Source organism: Pelmatolapia mariae, linkage group LG17 (assembly GCF_036321145.2).
Source record: "Pelmatolapia mariae isolate MD_Pm_ZW linkage group LG17, Pm_UMD_F_2, whole genome shotgun sequence".
Classification (NCBI taxonomy): domain Eukaryota; kingdom Metazoa; phylum Chordata; class Actinopteri; order Cichliformes; family Cichlidae; genus Pelmatolapia; species Pelmatolapia mariae.
Window position 1 is genome coordinate 15,062,194 of NC_086242.1, and position 19,980 is coordinate 15,082,173.

Here is a 19,980-nt window from a genome sequence, read left to right on the forward strand (position 1 = left end):
CTGATTAATGTACGTTTCTACTGATCAACACTGGCACAAAGTCCACTAACTGACAGAAGGTATGAAAAACACATTTGAGAACACAAAATCAGCTCTAATTCAATGAAATATACAATATATAAAGATCTAACAAGAAATAAATGGACCGTTGTTGCCGCAAAGGCTTAGACTTACCTACTGCAGATTGCATTCTTTGTAAGTAGCAGCCCAGCATCAATTCTCTAAACTTCAAATTTAAGCTCAAAAGTGCGTGAAAGGCCACGGACGACAAAGAAGCTGTTTCAATACTACAATACTGTCTTAATTATTTCAGCTTCTTTTTGAATTGCCACCTGGTCTGTATTCAGAGGCACATTCTCTGCAGCTCTGTGAAAGCTTTTAATACTTTTATTTTTATCCATCACAATAAGACAACTAGATTATCCAAGACACTTTTTACATAAGGGAGGCATCTGATTAAGCCCAAGTTTATTCTTAAACATAACAGTGAACCCATATATATATATATATATCTAGTCAGACCAAGAAAAAGTCTGAAACAAGTGGTAATAGATCCTTAAATTACAGGCAGAGTCACAAATGTGCAAACGCGTGAAGAGACAATTAACTTTATGTCCAGTGACTGAAGTGACTTCTAATATTAGGTTTAACTGCACAACTGAGCCTGAAACCCATCACCAACTGTCAGCTAAAAAAGCAACAGGTAACTGTATTAGGTATGAGGTTCAACTGCTTAATGCTTAATGAAAACATCTAAAAAGCCAATCACATGCTGTTTTAAAGACAGACACACATAAAATACTTATTTAAATCAATCAAATAATTTTCTCAGGGAGGTCAGGGATGAGTCCCTGCCCTAATTGGAGGAGTTTAAGTATCTTGGGGTCTTGTTCACGAGTGACGGGAGAAGGGAACGTGAGATTGACAGACGGCTGCAGTGATGCGGATGCTGTACCGGTCTGTCGTGGTGAAGAGAGAGCTGAGCGTAAAAGCGAAGCTCTCAATTTACTCGTCGATCTACGTGCCTACAGTAGTGACTGAAAGAACGAGATCGCGGATACAAGCGGCAGAAATGGGCTTCCTCTGAAGGGTGGCTGGCCTCTCCCTTAGAGATAGGGTGAGAAGTTCAGCCATCCGGGAGGGGCTCAGAGTAGAGCCGCTGCTCCTCCACATCGAAAGGAGCCAGTTGAGGTGGTGCGGACATCTGACAAGGATGCCCCCTGGGTGAGGTGTTCCGGGGATGTCACACCTGGAGGAGGCCCCGGGGCAGACCCAGGGTACGCTGGAGAGGTTAAATCTCTCGGTTGGCCTGGGAATGCCTTGGTGTTCCCCCCCCCGGATTGCAGGAGGTGGCAGGGGAGAGGGAGGTCTGGGCTTTGCTTAAGCTGCTGCCCCCGCAACCTGGCCCCGGATAAGCGGTAGAAGGATGATGGATAGAAAAAATTTTCTCCTAAAAGCATTTTATAGATACAAAGAAACCACTGGTCTGCATATTGCTTTATTTTAAGATAAAATAACTTTTTTTAAAGATAAAGAGGCCTTGTACATTTTCACATCCTAACTGTAGCTGTAAAAAAAATTACTTTCTTTTTTCAACACTTTTTATTGTATCTTTCATTCAATACTAAAGCCAATATTCAAGGCTTTTTGTCAACTGTGTTTGCAGTGGAGCTCAACAAACAACCTCACATTAATAAAGGTGTCAGTCAATAAATTGGCCTCTTAGCAGGACACATGAAATTTGGTCGCCGAGCTGCAGAGTAAAAGCAAAGTAAAAGTACTCAGCAGCCAGATGTTTGCACAGCTATTCTCTTCCAATATTTAAAACCTCAATAAATAATCAGCATCTTGTTTTTTTTTAAATGCATTTTTAACAGTCAGTGCTAACCTGGTTGATAAAAACATTTCCTGTGACTATTTCACAATAAAAGCAAAAAGCAACTTGTAAAGCCTATAAAGAAGTGTAAAAAAGAAAAATATGATAACTTATTGAACCTTTTTAAGCCTTTACCTGGCATCTGTCTACTGCAACTTGACTTGTAACTTTCTTGGCAAAAACTCTGCCTGTCTGGTAAAAATCCCACTGTAGACATCAGCTGCTGCAGAAAGAAGAACCACATTGTGCACACATTTAAACCCAGCATGTCTCGGCAGATGAAATAAGGTATTAGCATTATTTGTTTTTGTCGCAGGGACAGAACTTGCTGCCCACTTGCCCAGTTGAACATTAATATACTAGACTACCTGTGAATTCAACACCCACATTGTTCAAAATGATAAATAGTGGTGTTTGCAGAAAAACTGAGCCATTTATTTTAAGATTATCCACAGCCCACTGTGAAGCTCAGCAGAAATTTGCAGTACTGAAAACCTGAAGGGAAAATTCAGGAACATTTAACACTCATACATTAGTATATAATGAACCGTGTCTATGTAAATGTATATCTCTAAGCGAAGGTCTTCCTGCTCTCTTCAAGTCTTTTTCTTCATAACGCCGCTCATCATTATTTCTCTCAGGAACCACCAAACAACAAAGAGCTAAACCTACTTGGTTGTGACTGAAACGGAATATTTTCAGAGGACCTGAAAGTGATGATGAACTCAGTCTCAATATTTTCTCAGTCAGCCTAACCTATAATTCATAAACTTGGCTGCCTCTCCAATCAGCACTTAAAAAAATACTCTACAGTTTTGTGCTGATAATGACTATCCTGTCTGTCATAATCAAAACCGCAATCAAAGGGGGCCTGTGCGCTTTGAGAGCTGCTCACCGGCCCCGTCGGATGATTTCTGAGACTTTCTGGGCTTGTTGATGGGCAAACAAGACGTAGCAGAAAAAGCCTCACCTGCAAGACAAGTGCAGTTTACCATTTTCTGTCACACTAGAGCAGAAGAACAGAAGGCATTTTAAAAAAAGGAGGCTGGAAAAGTGGGGGTTGCTAACTTATTCTTCCTTGATCAGGAAGTGTAGGAATATCACACCAAGGAATATAACAATGAGTCGACAAAGAGAGGGAAGATAAAAACTGTTAATATCGTGGTAAACTGAAAAAGGCGAAAATTGTTATTCCATCTGCAGTAATCTACATTTGGTGACATGCTCTCCCCTTCTGTTTGGAAGGGGAGAAACCAGACCCTCCAGTACGGAAAACAACAAGCATCGATGATAGTAGATATGAAAAATATTAACAAAGACAGGGAGGTGCTGTCTGTCAGCGGGGCACACAGAAGCAGAAAAATCGAAATCCTAGTTATTATGTGGAAGCACGCTTTCTTCAGGTGAAGTAATAAAAATGTTTTTTTTTGTCAGTGTCCTTGAACAGAGGGGTACACTTTCCTTTGGACACAAAATCATGGGCAAAGGACTAAGGCGGAGGTGGGTTACAAAGCGGCTTGCGGAGGCACAGCCTGTACGGGAAGGTATCAGCTGGGTCATCCCGTGATGTGGTCGAGATCAGATTTTATAACCCAATGTACTGTAATTGTGGGGTAATGCTAGGTTCAATAAGTTAAAAATGTATTTAAACAATGTAAGTTTAAATGATTTTAGCAAAAACTGTCATGCAAATGACAGGAAAATAACTGTGCGTTCTACAGGACTTTATTTCTTTAACAAAAAAATCTAACTGAAATGCGTCAGTGCCTGTGCTTTGGATGTTAGATCTGTGGTTTTCAAATGTTAATGCTTAAGAAACACCAAAGGGTAAGCTAAAATTTTAATGCAACAAACAAGTTGGCAGTTCTTCTTATCACTATACTGAAAGACAAAATCATTTTAGATACCCCATTTGCAGCTTTTTAACTTTGCATGACTTTTTCTTAAAATTTGCAATAAGCTCCACTACAAGAGAAATCACCTGCATCAACTCATCAGACACACTGACACGGTCCAGAAAAAGCTCCTGCTTCCTGTGCTCCTGACAGAAAGGATGCTTGGTTTCTAAATGTGTCCTCAGCTTGCTTGGCACCATGTTAGCATTAGCTAACTCCTCTTGACATGACGCACTTGGGCTGAGGGGCTGTTGACATCCTAGCTCCAGCTGAGACCATAAGACCGATCTACTGACAGATCGCCCCCTCCTTTTTTCTTTAGTCGGTGCGTCACACTGGTGGATAGTTGTGCTTTGCTTCACACAAGAAAGCGATCTGCTGCTCCCATCACAAATTTTATGAATCTCCTTGCTATCAGTCATGACTTTAAGTCCAGCAACTACACTGCCTTTCATGGAGTCTTTAAATTTTGGCGGCTCTTTACTATCAGTGCAGCAAACTTGTAGTTCAGCATGTGCATATGTTTCTGTGACTACATGGCCAACAAGCTATGACTCCCCGGGGACAACTGCACAAGCTGAGTCATTCTAACAGCTGTCAGTTAATCATATGGCTGAATCTGCTTACAGTAATTTAAAACCACACAGGCTGTGACAGGGTTTGATACACAGTGATGTGCTCATGATTTACTGCTGTATTTGTCACATGCGGGTCCAACAGATATAAACCACGCATATTTTTTTCCTACTAGGCAAAGATTGTTTACTTAGTCTTTCAGAAGATGATTAATAAACCAATACATCTGCGCCGTGACAGGAAAAGTCAAAGCAACAGCCGTGGCTTTGACAGCAAATCAGTTAGTTGTGTCACTTGCTGGCAGCAGTGTTTTCTTCTGTTGTATATTTCTCCATTTCAATGAGCTGCTGTTTTTTCCACAGCTTGTTTTCCTTTTAAATGCACCTGCGTGGCGTGGAGACCCTCCTTTCATTCGCTCTACTTCAGTGTCTCACTGGTCTCTAACTCAAAGCAAGCAGACAACAGTTAAGCGGTAGAATAAAAGTGAGGGAAAAAAAGCAGAATTCACAAGCTTGTACCTTATCAGGGCATTCCAGTGACAGGAGGAGATGTACTGAAGTGTGACCTTACTTATCCCCTCCTCTGTTGCCTCCAAAGTTCGGGTTTATTTGGATAAACTCTTTGTGAAAAACACTTACAGCTGCGTGCAGCTGCAAACAGACAAGCGCACGCTTTCTCCTTTTTCTTTTTTGTTTCTAGCGTTACCCTCCGAAGCACTCTTTTTTCGTCCTGCTGGGGTCAGAGAAAACGCTATTTGTGAAATGCTTTTTTTAGGTGTTAACCAAGGTAATTATGTAGAGCATAGTGTTTCATTATAGCCTCCTGGATGCTGTGAATAACATAAAATAATGTATTAGAGTTAACTACGTTTAGTGTGCGAGTCCATATAGATGAATAAAAACATAAAATTGAAATATCAGCAAACTATAGGATTCAGCTTAAGTGTACTCAGGAGTTTCAATTTTTTGGAAGAAAATGAACTGAATACTAAAAATCCTCAAGTGTCTCCTTATCATGTCCATTTTCTTTTTCTTTTTTTTTTAAATGTAAGTACACATACCTCTGTAAACAAGTTTGTATAAACTAACTGATATAAAAATTACGTTTAGGTCAAATGATCCACTCAGACATTTATTAGGTACACCTTGCTACTGTAGCCATTACACTTTCATGTTTATGAAACCAGGTTGAGATGATCTGAGCTTTGTGACGAATGCAGCCATCAGACGATGGGTACACGGCAGTCACAGAGGGATGCACTTGGTCACCAGCAATACTCAGGTAGGCTGTGGCATTAAAATGATACTCAGGTGGTACTAAGGGGCTCAAAGTGTACCAAAAAAATATCCAGAACATCATTACGCCCGAATCATTGATATAAGGCAGGATGGATCCATGTTTTTATGCTGATTATAAAAAAATTATGATCCTACCTACCAAATGCTAAAGCACAAATCAAGACCCACTGGTGAGCAAGTGCAAATTGTAGTCTCAGTTTCCTGCTCTTAGTTGAAAGGAGTGCCATCCGGTGTGGTTGTCTGCTGCTGTAGCCCATCTGCTTCAAGGCTGGATGTGCTGTACACTTCTACATACGTTCATTGTCATGAGACATAATTTGAGTTACTGTAGCCTTCCTATCAGCTTGAGGGATTCTCCTCTGATCTCTGGCACACAACAAGGCATTTTCACCCAGAGAACTGCTGCACTGGATATTTTCTCTTTGTCAGACTTACAGATATCTAAGAATATCTGAGAATGCCTCAGCAGATGAGCAGTTTCTGAAATACTCAGACCAGCTATTCTTACTCATTCTGATGGCTGGTCTGACCTTCAGCAGGTCTTGACCATTTCTTCATGACTAAATGCAACAAGTTGCTGCTGTGTGATTGGCTGATTGGATATTTGCCCAGATAAGCATCTGACTGGTTCCTAATCAAGTGACCTAATCAGTGACATATTATTGTATTCAAACATTTTCTGAGAATTCAGAAGATGAAACAACAGATAGGATTCAGTACTGTGATACTGATATCTAAGTACAGAAGAACATAACAAACACAGACCTGAATAAGCAGAATTATGTACTGTTCTTTTTTTTTAAAAGTCATAGACAAAGCACTTTAAAGTGAGCTTACTTGACATCTAAATCACGGGTGTCACTCTTATTTTGCCTCACAGACCACAGAAAGTGTGCCACCACTGCATAATAACCCATACAAATTATATCCTTCTTTTAATACAATAAAGTGCAAGTACACTCGGAAAGCTTTAAATTTTAATGAACCATCCATTTCCGATACAGATGATGAACAGCCAAAGATGTGTTAAGAAAAATAAGCGCAACTGTGAGTCTACTGTCATTACAAAGAAATGCTACTTTTGTAAATCAAAGAAACCCATTGGCGTGGTATGGTAGGCCATGGGTAATGAAAAAACCATTAATAACTTTGCAGCACAGTGCTTTCCGCCATAAATCATAGTGGAAAGTCCAAAAACAATGCCGTTCTTCCCTGTAGTTTTCACACTTTGCAAAGCCATCCACCTCGATCTCAAGTATTAAAATCGGTTCTGTATATATGAATTAAAAAGGAAAATGGAGTTTAAAAAAGGCTATAAATTAATCTTTCTCTCAGCTCTTTACCCTCTCTTTGGCTCTCAGACCCAAACCCAACAGTTCCTTTTGAAGACGTAAATCTTTTATAGAACGCACACAAATATAGCTCCACTTTTAAAAAAGGCTCAGTATTTTCCTATCATAGCCGGGCAGAGTAGTTTGCAGCAAACATTACTCAAACAAAAGTAAATAATGCATTGGATCGTTGCTGTGGAGTAGTACACATTTAATGCACTACTGACTATTCTGGGCAGCAGAATTATGTGGGTCATATTCTGCTACTTCCTGAACTTCAATACCCGTGTGGAGGGATATAACGGTGTGACCTTTTGATTGTTATTATCCTTTAATAACTTTGGGCACCAGTGAAGCGCTGTGGCACAGTCTTAGGTTCATTTAGCTTTTTGTCTCATGTTTTCAAAAGAAAATAAATAATAATGCTTAAAGGCATCCTTAAAATCATCATAAATCAACATAAATTACCTTAATGCAGTATTGTATATATCATCTAGGTCTATTTATGCTAATTAAAAAAAAGTGCAGTGCTGGTATTCACACTGGTATTCACACAATGACATTTAATTCAGAAGCTGCATGTCACACAAACACCTGCCACACAGTCTTATGAATCCTCCATCCAATCTCCAGGCCTCAGGCATGCTCTGCTGGGGATGGTCTCAAAATACACCCATCAATCATGCTGTCGACATCTACGCCTGCCATCCCCAACCCCTCCGACTCCGCTCCCGACTGCTGCAGAAAGGCTCAAGGTGAAGGAGGGCGCTGCGTTTCGCCATCTATAATAACTCACCTGTAGAAGTGCACACACACTCACTGCAGGGTGAGTGTGTCTTCACATTCACAAACAACACCCTGCACCCCACAAAAATCACAAAATCTATCTACAAAGTCCTGCTGAGCTGGCTAAATTGACATCACAGCGAAAGGAGAGATGGCATTTCCCAGGCTGGAGTAGCGCTGTCCCATCTGGACAGAAGTGATGAAGTATCAGAGGGACACACAAATACGCACACTGGATGGCGTTTTTTTTTTTAAACTGCAGACGTGAGAAAAGCAAAGAAAAACGAGTAAAACGCTGGTCCTGCTAGTTCCCCTGGAGAGAGCACAAGAAGGAAGTGTGAGCCCGAAGCTAGCCTGTGAGACACGATAATAGCTTTGTGTGTTTGGCCGTGAAGCTCCTCACATGACCAGAATGTAATTACTTGTCTGCGTTTGCTGCCCTCTGTATGCACGAGCCCTGTCTTTTGGGACTCACAGAGGCAAAAGACAAGAGGCGCTGTAATACGATTAAGCACGATCAGAGTAATAATCCCTCCCTGCAATTTATGCGTCTATTCATATACTACGTTATACTGTATGTAGTATAACTTCCCCTGATATATAGCATATCTTCTCCAGATAGCACAAACTGACAGCTAATTAAACATACAGAAACAGTGAGAACAAACTGCTTTTAGTTTACTTATCGGGGGGATTCTCTTTCTCTTTACCTGTGAAGGCAAATAAAAGGGAGAAAACCAGCTGAATAAGTAAAGAGGTGAGACAAGAGTATGGCCCATTCAGTTTATTTTTTTTCCAGGCCAACAAATATTTGGCAGGATAGAAAAAAAAAACACAACCAAGCAATTTTAAGTGAGAGAGTGGGAATAAAAGCAAAGAGGGAGGTTCTGTAAAAAGCCTGTCCTAGTTTTTTTTTTTTTAACCAAAACAAAAAAGAAGAGGCACGAGGACACGAGGGAGAAAGGATGATATAGAAGATATAGAGATAGAGAGTGGAGGTGAGAAAAAAATATAGGCAGAAAGAGTGAGGGAGAAATATAGAGCGAGTTATGTAACTACAAGGCGCCTGTGATGTCAGCTGCTCTGTCTTCACTGAAGCTGACGCTCCTTTGAACATGCAGGAATGAGCACCCTAATCCGAGCACACATTTCTGCGCATATTTTGACAGAATCTGGTTGTATGCGTTGCAACTGACTTTAAACATGAGAGGGAACAAGTTGTCTTCACCAGAGGTGAAAACATTTACTCACGTATGGCTGTTAGGTACAGCGCTGAGGTTCTAAACAGTCAGTTGGGGTTTTTAAATCTCTATTTCACCTCATTTTAGGAGGGAAACTGTAGACTTTAACACCATAACATCTGTCTGACAGCTGCAGTTACCAGTTGCTTTAAAGATGAAAGGCTTTACGTCCAAAACACTTAAAATATCATGCATTATACTAAGATTAAACACATCACTAGTACTTAAAGCAAATTGTGACCAAGAATTGTGTATTTCAGTATGTATGACCTATGCAGGCAGCTTTCGTATTCCTTAGTCTTGTGTTGACGTAAGAGATTCGGCTCGTCTGTGAGCAAAAAAAATTCTCCCTCCACAGAATGAAACCTACCTCAGAGCCGTGTAACATAGGCATGGTCACAGTGGCTTTGTCGATCACTTAATCACTTTCTTTTATATACATTTGTTTAAAAAATTGTTCTCATATTCACACTTTTCCAAGTACACAAGTCCCTCTGACTAAGGATGGTGATTATCTCACAGGATTAGAAGATAACAAGCTCGATCATCTGGCTCCTTATTTCTTGCCTTGTTAGCCTTTTGTTTAATCACAACTGCCAGATAACAGTTGACTTAGAGAAATTATACCCCCAGATACGGAAATAATTTGCAACAAAGCAAAGCTTTCCTCCTTAAGTACACTCTGGTGACAGTACAATTTCAAGTAAAATTCTCCTATCAAATTTGTAATAAAGAACCTTAAGTATTGCAGTTTAAGTCCAGTGTATAAGCACTTCTTCCATGTGTACTCTTCACTTTCACTCCTCTCCTCTACACTCAAAGTCTGACTTAATACTGTACTCCTCTTCCTCCTTCTCTCTCCCTGTTGTCTCGTCACACCTCAGAGACTCCACCCTGCGATCCTGTTAGTGCTTATCAGAGCATGGCTCGGGTTCAAACATGGACACGCACACGCCCACACCTTTCCCCCAATCAATACCAAATTTACAGAGGCAGCTTTTCTCTCCTAACTGAGCTCAGCTCTCAGGGGTGGCTGGTGTCACCAGGCTGTGGAAGTTTGGCTGAACTACATACATCTCGTATGGCTGCTGACACAGAAACACACTTTGAGTTACTAAAACCTACAAAGCAGAGCAAAGTGCACACCACCGTATTATCTTCCCTGGCGGATCTTTAAGTCTTGGATCGTCAAAAGAAATATATCTGAAAGCTAAATAAATACAGAGGTCAACAGCTTAATTATGGAATTAACAAATCCCTGAACACAAAGTCAAATGAACCAAAAGCTGTGTGAGGCTGACAACTTGTTGATGCAGTGAGATGGCTAAAAAGATCCCAGAATTAAATAAGAGTCTTTAAGTCAAAGTTTAACCCACATAACAACGTGCACTTGCAGTTAACCCCGTAACAGAATCAGAAATCTCTTTCAGGAAATTCAATATTCCAAACTATAAGGAAATTTGCCCATTTTGACCCACTGAGGTGCAGCATTCAGCTATAACTTATTACTGAGCTCAACAATTCTCCTGTGTTTTCCACTTGAGAATTGAGCAGTCACAAAGTTCAATGACTACAGCTATAAAAAACAAAAACTGTAACTAATTTAAATTTGGCTGTTGTATCCCTCAAGATTGTATCCCTGATGAGCCACACTGTTTTCCCAGGACTCCATTAAATGTGAATTTCAATATGGGAAAGAGGAAGAAATTGCAAAGACTTAGCTTTGGGGAGGAAGGTGATGGTGAGAAAAAAACCTACTTGTATTCAATATCATGTGTACTGGCGAATGAGGACAGAGAAACCACAATTTATGCTTCGTTTACCGTCCTTAAACTTCAAGGACTTAAAATAAACTAAGACCCGTTTCTCATGACCAGAGATCCTAAACATTAAAGCTGCGTTATTTCAACACAGAAGTCGTTTGATCTCTAAACATTTAAGGCGCATAGTGAACTTGCAGATAAGTGCTGAAGATGCACAAGGAGAAAACCTTGAAGGGGATAACAGCTATATTTCAAACAGGTGCGTTTTTTCCGTTTTTTTTTTTGTTTTTTTTTGTTTTTTACAGGTGCAGTCACTGAACTTTTTCATTCAGCTGATCCCGACCTGAAGCCACTGTTATCAACTGCTATACAGTTGACTCTCTTGCCTGACTTTGATTCGTACCGCTGGGACTAACTAAGTGGATGAGACGCCCCGAGAAGATCAGCAGCGATCCTTGCAAATATCAGCACATCTCCTCATGTGGTGTGTCCTTGGCGGATAAATAGGATTGGAAGTCTTGGAGATGAAAGCACAATCACATTTGGACTAATTCCTCACAGACGCCTTTGTCTTTGTTTCTGTGTCATTTCATCATCTTGGAGATCATTCTCCCTTTAATGTCTGAAGATTTAGAGAGAAAAGGGAGTTTCAGTGACTACATGGGGGTTCTTTTGAATAAGATGCAAGATCTGGAAGGCAATCTTTTTTGGAAGGTTAAAACAGGCTATGAGTCGCCATGTTTAATGCTACCAAACCGCAAATACAAATATTTCTATTTTCACTTAAAACATGCTGGAATCCTTCATCATCTTATGTACTTTATGTAGGATGTAAATTTTATTTAACTTCATGGTACACACCAGGGAATATTTAATGTCTAGTTGATTGAAAAACAATAACCATGCAGCTCTGCGAGGCTGTAGTTATGCAGTTATGAAAATGAAAACATGTTGAGCAGGAAGTAGTTGTAGACAAAACAGCGCAAGCTGGTATGAATATCATTCGTTTTCTAGTTTTTTAAGGAATCTGACTGGTGTTAGGTCAAGAGCTGTGAAAATTAGATTTCTGATCAGGTGTTTGTGTGAGATGAAAGGTCAGAGTCACTGAAATTCATTTGTAGGTGGAGAGGAGGCAGTAGTGTCTGTATTGAATTTCTAGGGCTGTGCAGGAATATTGCACCACTTGAGTATTTGTTCACCTAATTTTTAAATGATGGACTTGTGTAGAATCTCAGCTTGGGCGACCTTAAGGTATATTTTATTTCACGTAACTTAATTATGCAACGTAAGTATAGTCAAAAACACAGCAGGAGAGGAAGAAGAAGATCACAGAATCTCCGGAAACCCTCAAAACTACAGAATTCATTTAATTGTTGTCAAGCCGTTTCAGATATCAGTTTCCTTGTGCTGGCAGATGAGCACCAAAGCTGTTATGATTTCAAACTCTATATAATAGCTGAGATGTTTTATACTGAGCTGGTTGTTCAGCTTTATTTCACAAAAGCTTGTTGTCTCATCTGCCTATGGCTCAGTGACAACAGAAAAAAAGTAAAAGTAGGATGGCAGCCTCCTTGCAACTAGGAAAACATCAGTGGTAGCCTACTGATTTTTTTTCCGCATTCAGCTTCTGATTGCAAGTAGCTATAGTGACCAACTGGTCCAAAGATGATGGCACATGTCACCTTCTGTCTCTAAACTTCTGTCTCTAAGACCAACTGCAATCACTCTGAATTTATAAATGCAGAAAAACTGCCAATAACTCTTTGCAACAAGGGACTCAACTGGCTGCCAACTTGTTGCATTCTGGTTATATTTCCATTAAAAAGTAAGCTGGCTGAGTGTCTGTGTCACTTGCTATCCTGCAGGAACTGTGTCATTATTTGTAGAGGAATTTCTGAACTTCTGTTTCAAATCTACAAATTTCTGACTGGAGTAACTGGTTAATGTGAATTTCTGTGAATGTAGATGGTGACAGATTTGTCATTTCTGCTGATTTAATCACAGCTACAAACCGATAGCAGACTGACTCCATGTTATTGCTGTTTCGACACATCAAACATGTGAAGACGGCAGCTGACTGCGAGTGGTCGCAAAGCTGGTCTCTGTTTTCAAAGCAATGAGCTAAAAGGCAACGAGATCACAAGTTCACTGCGCACTGTTGCAATAATTTGTGCCAAGTCTGTAATTACCGTTTTCCCTATTGTGACTGTAGCCTCATGAAGGTTTATTAGTACACTTCCAATTATCATTTGCCACATTTCCAAAACTAAACAATACACCAACATATGTAACTGTCTGTCATACAATTGGCAACACAGGGCAGGTTAAATTTGACCTGGGGCGAGGTGTCATTTGCTCACATGACTTGCCGTCTGAACACTCATTCAGTGTCCAATGTATTTATGTGCTTCCAGGAATATGCATCCTGAAAAAACCTTGCTACCCTCCCACCATAAACAAGCATGCACTGAAAAGAGAAACAAGTAAGCAAGGTAGTCACTTCTCTTCTCTATCTCTGTCCATCCCCAGTCATATTTAACTGCACTGCTCCCCCAGCGCCTATAACTCAGTTGATAAACCCCCTCTTGGTCACGCACAAAAAGAAAGGGGAAGCAGGAAGGCTGGATGTGGGAAAAAAAGAGAAAGATACAACTCACTTGTGTATTTGTATTTGTCTATAAAAATGCATTGACATTCATCTCTCTCCTTTCTTTTTGTTGTGTGTTTATCGAGTGTGTGGGTGGATAAAGGACACTTCAGATCTTGCTCGGTTGAGAATAAAGAAGTCTTTGTAACCTCCAGTCTCTTTGGTCCTGGTTTTTAAGCACACATATCACGGGGCTTCCTATCAACTGCAGCGCGGGCTGCCACACACATTAGCGCTGCCTCTACATAACTCCTACAACATACAAATCCTGTACCAGCGTACACAATTTAGCAAATGTCCTTCCACTGACTTGCAGGAAATCATGCCACTATGCAGCTCATCAGAGCAACAGGCAAGATTTTAATCTCTTGAAATTAATGCCGTGAGCAACTTACATTCCAGTGTGTAGTTAGCATCAGTGAATGTACGAGGCAGAAAAGCATAAAAGAGGAAAAACGAATAGACGATGGAGATGCTGTACTCACCATCCTCTTTGCATTCCTCGGGCGGCTTTGCTTTCTTGGCTAGCCTCGGGTCCAGCCACGATGTTGTCTTAGTGTTGTGGCTGTGAAGAAAAGACAGAGAGAGCGTGAGAGGCAGTGTGATAGATGGCGAGAGAGAGGAGACTTGGCACAAAGAGAGAGAAGGAGGTTGGTGGATTCTTAATTCAGCCAGAGAATCATTTCAGAGAGGAAAGATGAGACTCCCTTGAGTGCCTGCATCTAAAAAAGGTGACAAGAGAGACGAAAAATGCTTTAGGTTAACAAAATGGCAATCAATACTTTTAATTTGCTCACTGTCTCTCATTAGCGGGCAGGGGAGGAGGAGAGGAGAAGGGATAGGAATGGATAGAGGGGTGACTGGGGGAGTGATGGAGAGGAACAGCTGTGGGCTTGGCAGATTCAGCCAGAGCCCCAGGCAGAGAGCTGGATCTAGATCAGATATGATGATGTGCCAGGGAAGCGCAATGCATCTACGCGGCTTGTCTGAAGCTCTGGACCCACAATGGCCTCCCTTCATGATGACAGAACAATAGTAGGAAGGGAAAAGTCAGGGGAGGTGTAGAAAATGCCTACAGTAAAAAGATAAAGGAAGCGAGAAGATAAAGGAAGAGGATGCAGCGAGGAGACCTTCTTATATCTTTTTTTCTCTTTAATACTTTTAACTTTTGTGTTTTCCCGCAGGATATTTTCTTCGCAGCTAGGCGTCAAACACATATAGATTTACAGAGAGGAACAACAGTCTTGAAAACATGCAAAATGCAAAATATAGAGATAATAAAGTTAAGTTAAGTGATGGTCTGTTGATGACAAAGAAGACAAAGGGAAAAACACAAAAGTAATCACCGAGCAAAAAGTAGTCTGGCATGTTTCTCTCACCTGATTCACTGAAGTGCAATGAATCAGCTTCTTTTAGGGCGTTTTCACACCGACACACTTTGTTCACTCTCGTCTGAATCAGCTGGTGACTTTGTGAACTAGTAGTTTTTCTCTGTGGCTTGGTTGCTTTTCACAAAAATAAAACTCCAAACAGACTCCAAGAAAACCTAATTGTGCCACAACAAACCACGTGAGAACACTCAGGCCATACAGCAAGAAAATTAAATACAAGAAGTAGTCGCTTTTGTCTGGCCTGGTGGATAACACAACTGAGTGAGTCCCTGACTTATTTTACAGCCAGGGGCTACAGTTTGTTTACTCTTACAGTTTACAACATGCAGCTGGTACCCAGGTCAGATTATGGGTGGATCATGTTAACATAAAGGAAACATTCTCATTTAGAAACGGATCTGAAACAAACTGCTGAACTGCTCCTCTTGATGCACTTGAGTGCAAGTCTGGTCACATCTGCACAAATGAACCAGAGTTGGATTTAAATGGACTAAACAGCGCAGATGTGAAAACACCTTTAGTCTCTGTTAACACCTCCATAGAGCTTATCGCTGTTAGGAATGTGGGGCTAGGACCCAAATGCAGAGTCAGGAAGCAGGCAAGATAAACAGAAAAAAATAAATAAAAACAACTCCTGTTTATTGGCATAGTACAGTCCGTGAAGTACCATACATACAGGAGTAACACCAGGAAACACACCAACAGGGTTAATAGACACTGAGACAAAAGAGAGAGGGAAACTGTGGCTATTTATACACATAAAAACACTGAGGGCTAATCAGGAGATAAGACACAGCTGGGAGGAAAGAAGACACGGGTTTACAGATTCAGCACTATCACAGGGGAGGTAGTAAAACTGAAAGTAAGTCACAAAAGACAACTAACTGCCAAAGTAAAACAAGGAGTAAGCGACAGGAACCAGGAAATCAGACGCAAGACTGAGCTTGGCACATGGAAAAGATAGGGGGGATAGACAAAAGGAAACACATGAGAATACTAGAAATAGTAATGAAATACAACTAGAAAAGAAGATTCAAAAAACTAGGACTAAATGAGAACTGAAAACTTCCCAAGATGTAAAAAACTAAACAAAATCCAGAAACAAAGCCCACAGACCACAAAAACAGCACGCAGCTCAATGCTAAGACTGTAAATCTGATAGCCAAGTGCATAATTTACAGGATATTAAACTGAAATAATAAGCTAAAAAATAAGAACATCCTCTATACAGCTGTCGAATTGCTGTTGGTTCTCGGTGTCTTTTCAAATTAGTCATTTACTCAATATTAAGGGTTTAACACAAGGTTAGGGTTAGGCTAACTTGTATAGCTGTTAAAGTATATAATTTTAATTGAAAGGGAAGATCTTCTGCTTTTATATGGATAAAATACATCCTAACCCCAAAAGAGTGCCAACAACCTGCTGGATGATGATGTTTATCTAGAACACTAATTGCTGGAATATTAGAATAATTAAAATAAATATATATAAAAAACTACGTAGAACAACCAGATAGTTGTTATAGCCCTGCAACATTGTGTTTGCACTTTACTGATCCTAACTAAAAGCTATATTACTTTGCTAAATCTCAAAGTGACAGGTATAATCTTCACCAACTTCAGTAGCTTAATTAACTGAGTTAACATGTTGACATTTGCTGATTAGTATTAAATGGTGTCAAGAACAAGGCGTTTCTGTCATAAAATCAGTTATTTTAAATAAAAATAACTGAAATTGAATAACTGAAAATAAATCAAATAAATAAATACATTTTATTAAAATATATATTTTCTTGATCAATCAATTAATTGTTTAATTAGTTATAGGTAAAACATGTCAGAGCAGAGATCTTTATATATTTACAAGGTTGAAACTGTATTTTTGCCAGAAATCACAGATGTTTCATGGTAGATTTTTTCTCAAAGTGTATTGAGGTATTTTAGTCTGGACCAAAGTAACAGACTGATTGAATGACACATTGCTGTCCTTTGAGCTATAAACAGAAGCCTGAGTAAAAAAAATGGACAGATAAAAGAGGAACAAGAAGCCTCATGCCAAATACAGAAGAGGATGAAGTGAACTTCAGTGCAAGTTAAAGTCTTTGGCTTAAATGTTGAATCTTTTTCATCAGAGCTTTTTATTCTCTTTTCTTTCCTCTACTTTAGCCTTTCAGTCATTTCTTCTCCATTACTACCTGTAGTATATAAAACGTACTACCTCCTTACTCACTTTCTTGTCCTCCCTGTCACCCTCTCTTTTTTCCGCCTTTGCTATTTTTAATCACTTTTTTCCCTTCCCTCTTCCTCTGTCTATTCCTCTTCTCAGACATTTCACTTCAAGAGCAGTAGGTAAACGAATTGATCTTATATGGAGGCCAATCAAAGACAAGCATCCTTCTGGCAACTGAGATCTTTTTGGCACTACATCACTTATGCCTAGAAAAAAAAAAACCCTTGATGCTACAAATGCGGTAGGCTAAGTGAATTAGTTGTGTAATGTGCTTGATGGATGTGGGAGCATGAGGTTTCTCTGTTTGGGGTAGGAGACATATGGCGAGTTGTCTGCAGAGGATAGGAATTAAAAGTTTGCATCTGTGGCAAATAGACATGAAAAGACAACATGTGCCTGGCTGGCTGACAACCCTGTCTCATTTCTTACTTTGGTGCTGCTGCGAAGCTTCTAGCAGTTAAAAGAGTGCGCTCAAGCAGGCTGGGATTCAGCTGATTCTACGGAGAGATTTCTCCTAATCACTGAAATGATCAACTGGTGCCGAAAAGCCCCCAAACTTTTTCGCAATTGCAAAACCCCCTCTCTGCTATATCTACATTTGTTAATGTTTTACAAGAACTCAAATGCACACACAATTCCCACCACACCACTGCAAAAACACACAGCAACTCAATTATTCTTATGTAATAAAAATTCACCCCATGGTTTTACTGCAGCTGTAAAATGCTAACAACTCCAATGAATTAAACTTTAGAGCTTTTATAAGAGCTCTACGTAGCAAGGTATTTCTGGGGAGCTTTAAATCTTTAAAACCACCATGTATCACATATAGTCTGTGTGTGTGTGCTGAGCACAAAGGCAATCTTCTTAGGATATAAGGCAAATGACATGATCTCCGAGTATGGCGCTCAGTTTCAGAGCTGTCCCTCTGACTTACTCATTTCTAATCCCATCCATCCCGGTCACTCCCATTGAAAATCTTAACATCTTTACCTCTGCTGCCTCCAGCTCAGCTTCCCGTCTTTATGTCAGTGCTACTGTTTCCAAACCATACATCATCTAACGCTCGTCTCTATCCACTACACCCTGCCTGCGCTCTCTTCCTCACCTCGGTTGGGCACTGCCCGTTCCTTCGGACGGTTGCCCCAAGTATTTAAACCCCTTCAACTTTCACTACCTGTGGTCCTTGCATCTTCACCTTTCCACCTGCCTTCCTCTTCTCCCCAGAGCATACCTCCCACTTCACCAGGCTCTCTCCCACCTGGTCCCTACTCTCACTACAGATCACAATGTTGTTTCTAAGCATTATAGTCCATGCCTGACTTCATCTGTCAACCTGTCCAATCAGTTCAATCGATTATCAATTTGTTCATTTTTCTACTTTTGTTTTTAAGAAATGTTTAAGCTGCTTATTATTAGGGAGCGATGCCTTTAGTGAAATTCTTGTATAATCCCAGAACCAATGTTTAAAGCAACAGTTTGTCTCATAGTTGATACTGATAATTTTTTTGCTGGTTTCCTTTCGTGCCATGATATTTTTTAACATGCAGCCAACACAAACAGATGATTGGCAAGCAGATATTTTTATCGGTAAAGTAATATCAGCTGACATCGATTGTCAGCTGATATATTAGAGCAGCGGTCCCCAATCACCGGGCCACGGACCGGTCCGTGAGTTGTTTGGTACAGGGCCGCGATTGTTGAGGCAGATGTGAAATTTATGGTTTTCAGGGTTTTTATCGATTTTTATCATTTTTTTAAAAAATCGTTTTCATCATTAACTTGGTTTCCCTGGGTCTTTTCCTGTGTGTTATGAATAAATCTTTTTCTTTTGGTACCGGTACTGGTTTTATTTTATTGTATTTATCCGCGACACCTTAAAGGTCGGTCCGTGAAAATATTGACAGACATATACTGGTCCGTGGCACAAAAAAGGTTGAGGACTGCTGTATTAAAGGATTTATAATTATTGTGATGTGAGTTTATACAGGTAAACATTCTTTCCACAGCTACACACAACAAATGGCTGAAAGTAAAAGAAAATATTCCAATAACTACGGGAATGCAAAACAACGTTCAAAATCCAATTTTGAAGATTTTATGTTTACATGTATCTTCAAAAGAGATCCATATTTTGGCTTCATATAAGTTTTATTTTAACATAACACTTTGAAAATGGCAAAAACAAAAGTGAAGTAAAGGAAAGTTCTAGAAAATTATATTTTGCTCATTTTTCAGGGACCCTACTATAAAAGAAGAAAGTTTTTTTAGCTAAAGTTTTTTTGTCACTTTACACCCCGCTGAGGTCTTTAAAAATCACTTATAAACATCATCAATTTCAAGAATATCTGAGAAAAGTCTGAATGCATATATCATTCAAACACTTACTCTATGAAGTAGACTTCTCCTTTCTCAGTGTATGCCATCTCCCAGTTGTCTGGCAGCGGCCCTAGCTCATCGTTCTCCTCTGGTTTGGGCACTGCCATCTTCGGGATCTGTCCGTCATCTTTGGGTACCTCGCTCGGGGCCTCTGCTGGGTTGATCTGCGGGCCGACGTCCCCTGAAGCATCTGTGCTCTTGTCCTCATGTTCACTTGACTCTGAGGTGACAACAGGACAAGATGAGTCAGGCATGACATTATCATCGGAGAGGAGAGGAACAGTGGAGGGCGAGGAGAGTGAAAGACAAGGGAGCTGAAGCGTGGAAAATGTGTAGGGACTGATTAAGAGTAGGGGCTAGGGTGGAGGCAGAAAAAAGAGGAAAGAGTGATTAGAAAAAGGTGAGAGGAAGTGGTGACATTGGTGAAAGACAGGAGGGAACAGAGGGAGTGATTGAGGTTAACAAGACAGAAAGATGAATAAATCAGAGGAGACAATAGAGATTGAGAAAGTAGCAGGCGGTGATGCCCTACTTTGAGTTGTGGCAGTGTGTGAAAGTGTTAGCGAGA

At 40.2% G+C, this 19,980-nt stretch overlaps 1 protein-coding gene across 12 annotated transcripts in view; it reads right to left on the reverse strand.

Annotated features, from left to right (window-relative positions):
• magi2a (membrane associated guanylate kinase, WW and PDZ domain containing 2a) overlaps positions 1-19,980 on the reverse strand; it is a 257,427-nt gene that overhangs the window by 63,202 nt on the left and 174,245 nt on the right. For all 12 annotated transcript variants that reach the window (XM_063460653.1, XM_063460652.1, XM_063460651.1 and 9 more), the window contains exons 5-6: positions 19,422-19,632; positions 13,899-13,978 (exon numbers count right to left, since the gene is read on the reverse strand). In XM_063460653.1, the coding sequence (XP_063316723.1) occupies positions 13,899-13,978; positions 19,422-19,632 (291 nt within the window). The remainder of the gene's footprint in view (positions 1-13,898; positions 13,979-19,421; positions 19,633-19,980) is intronic.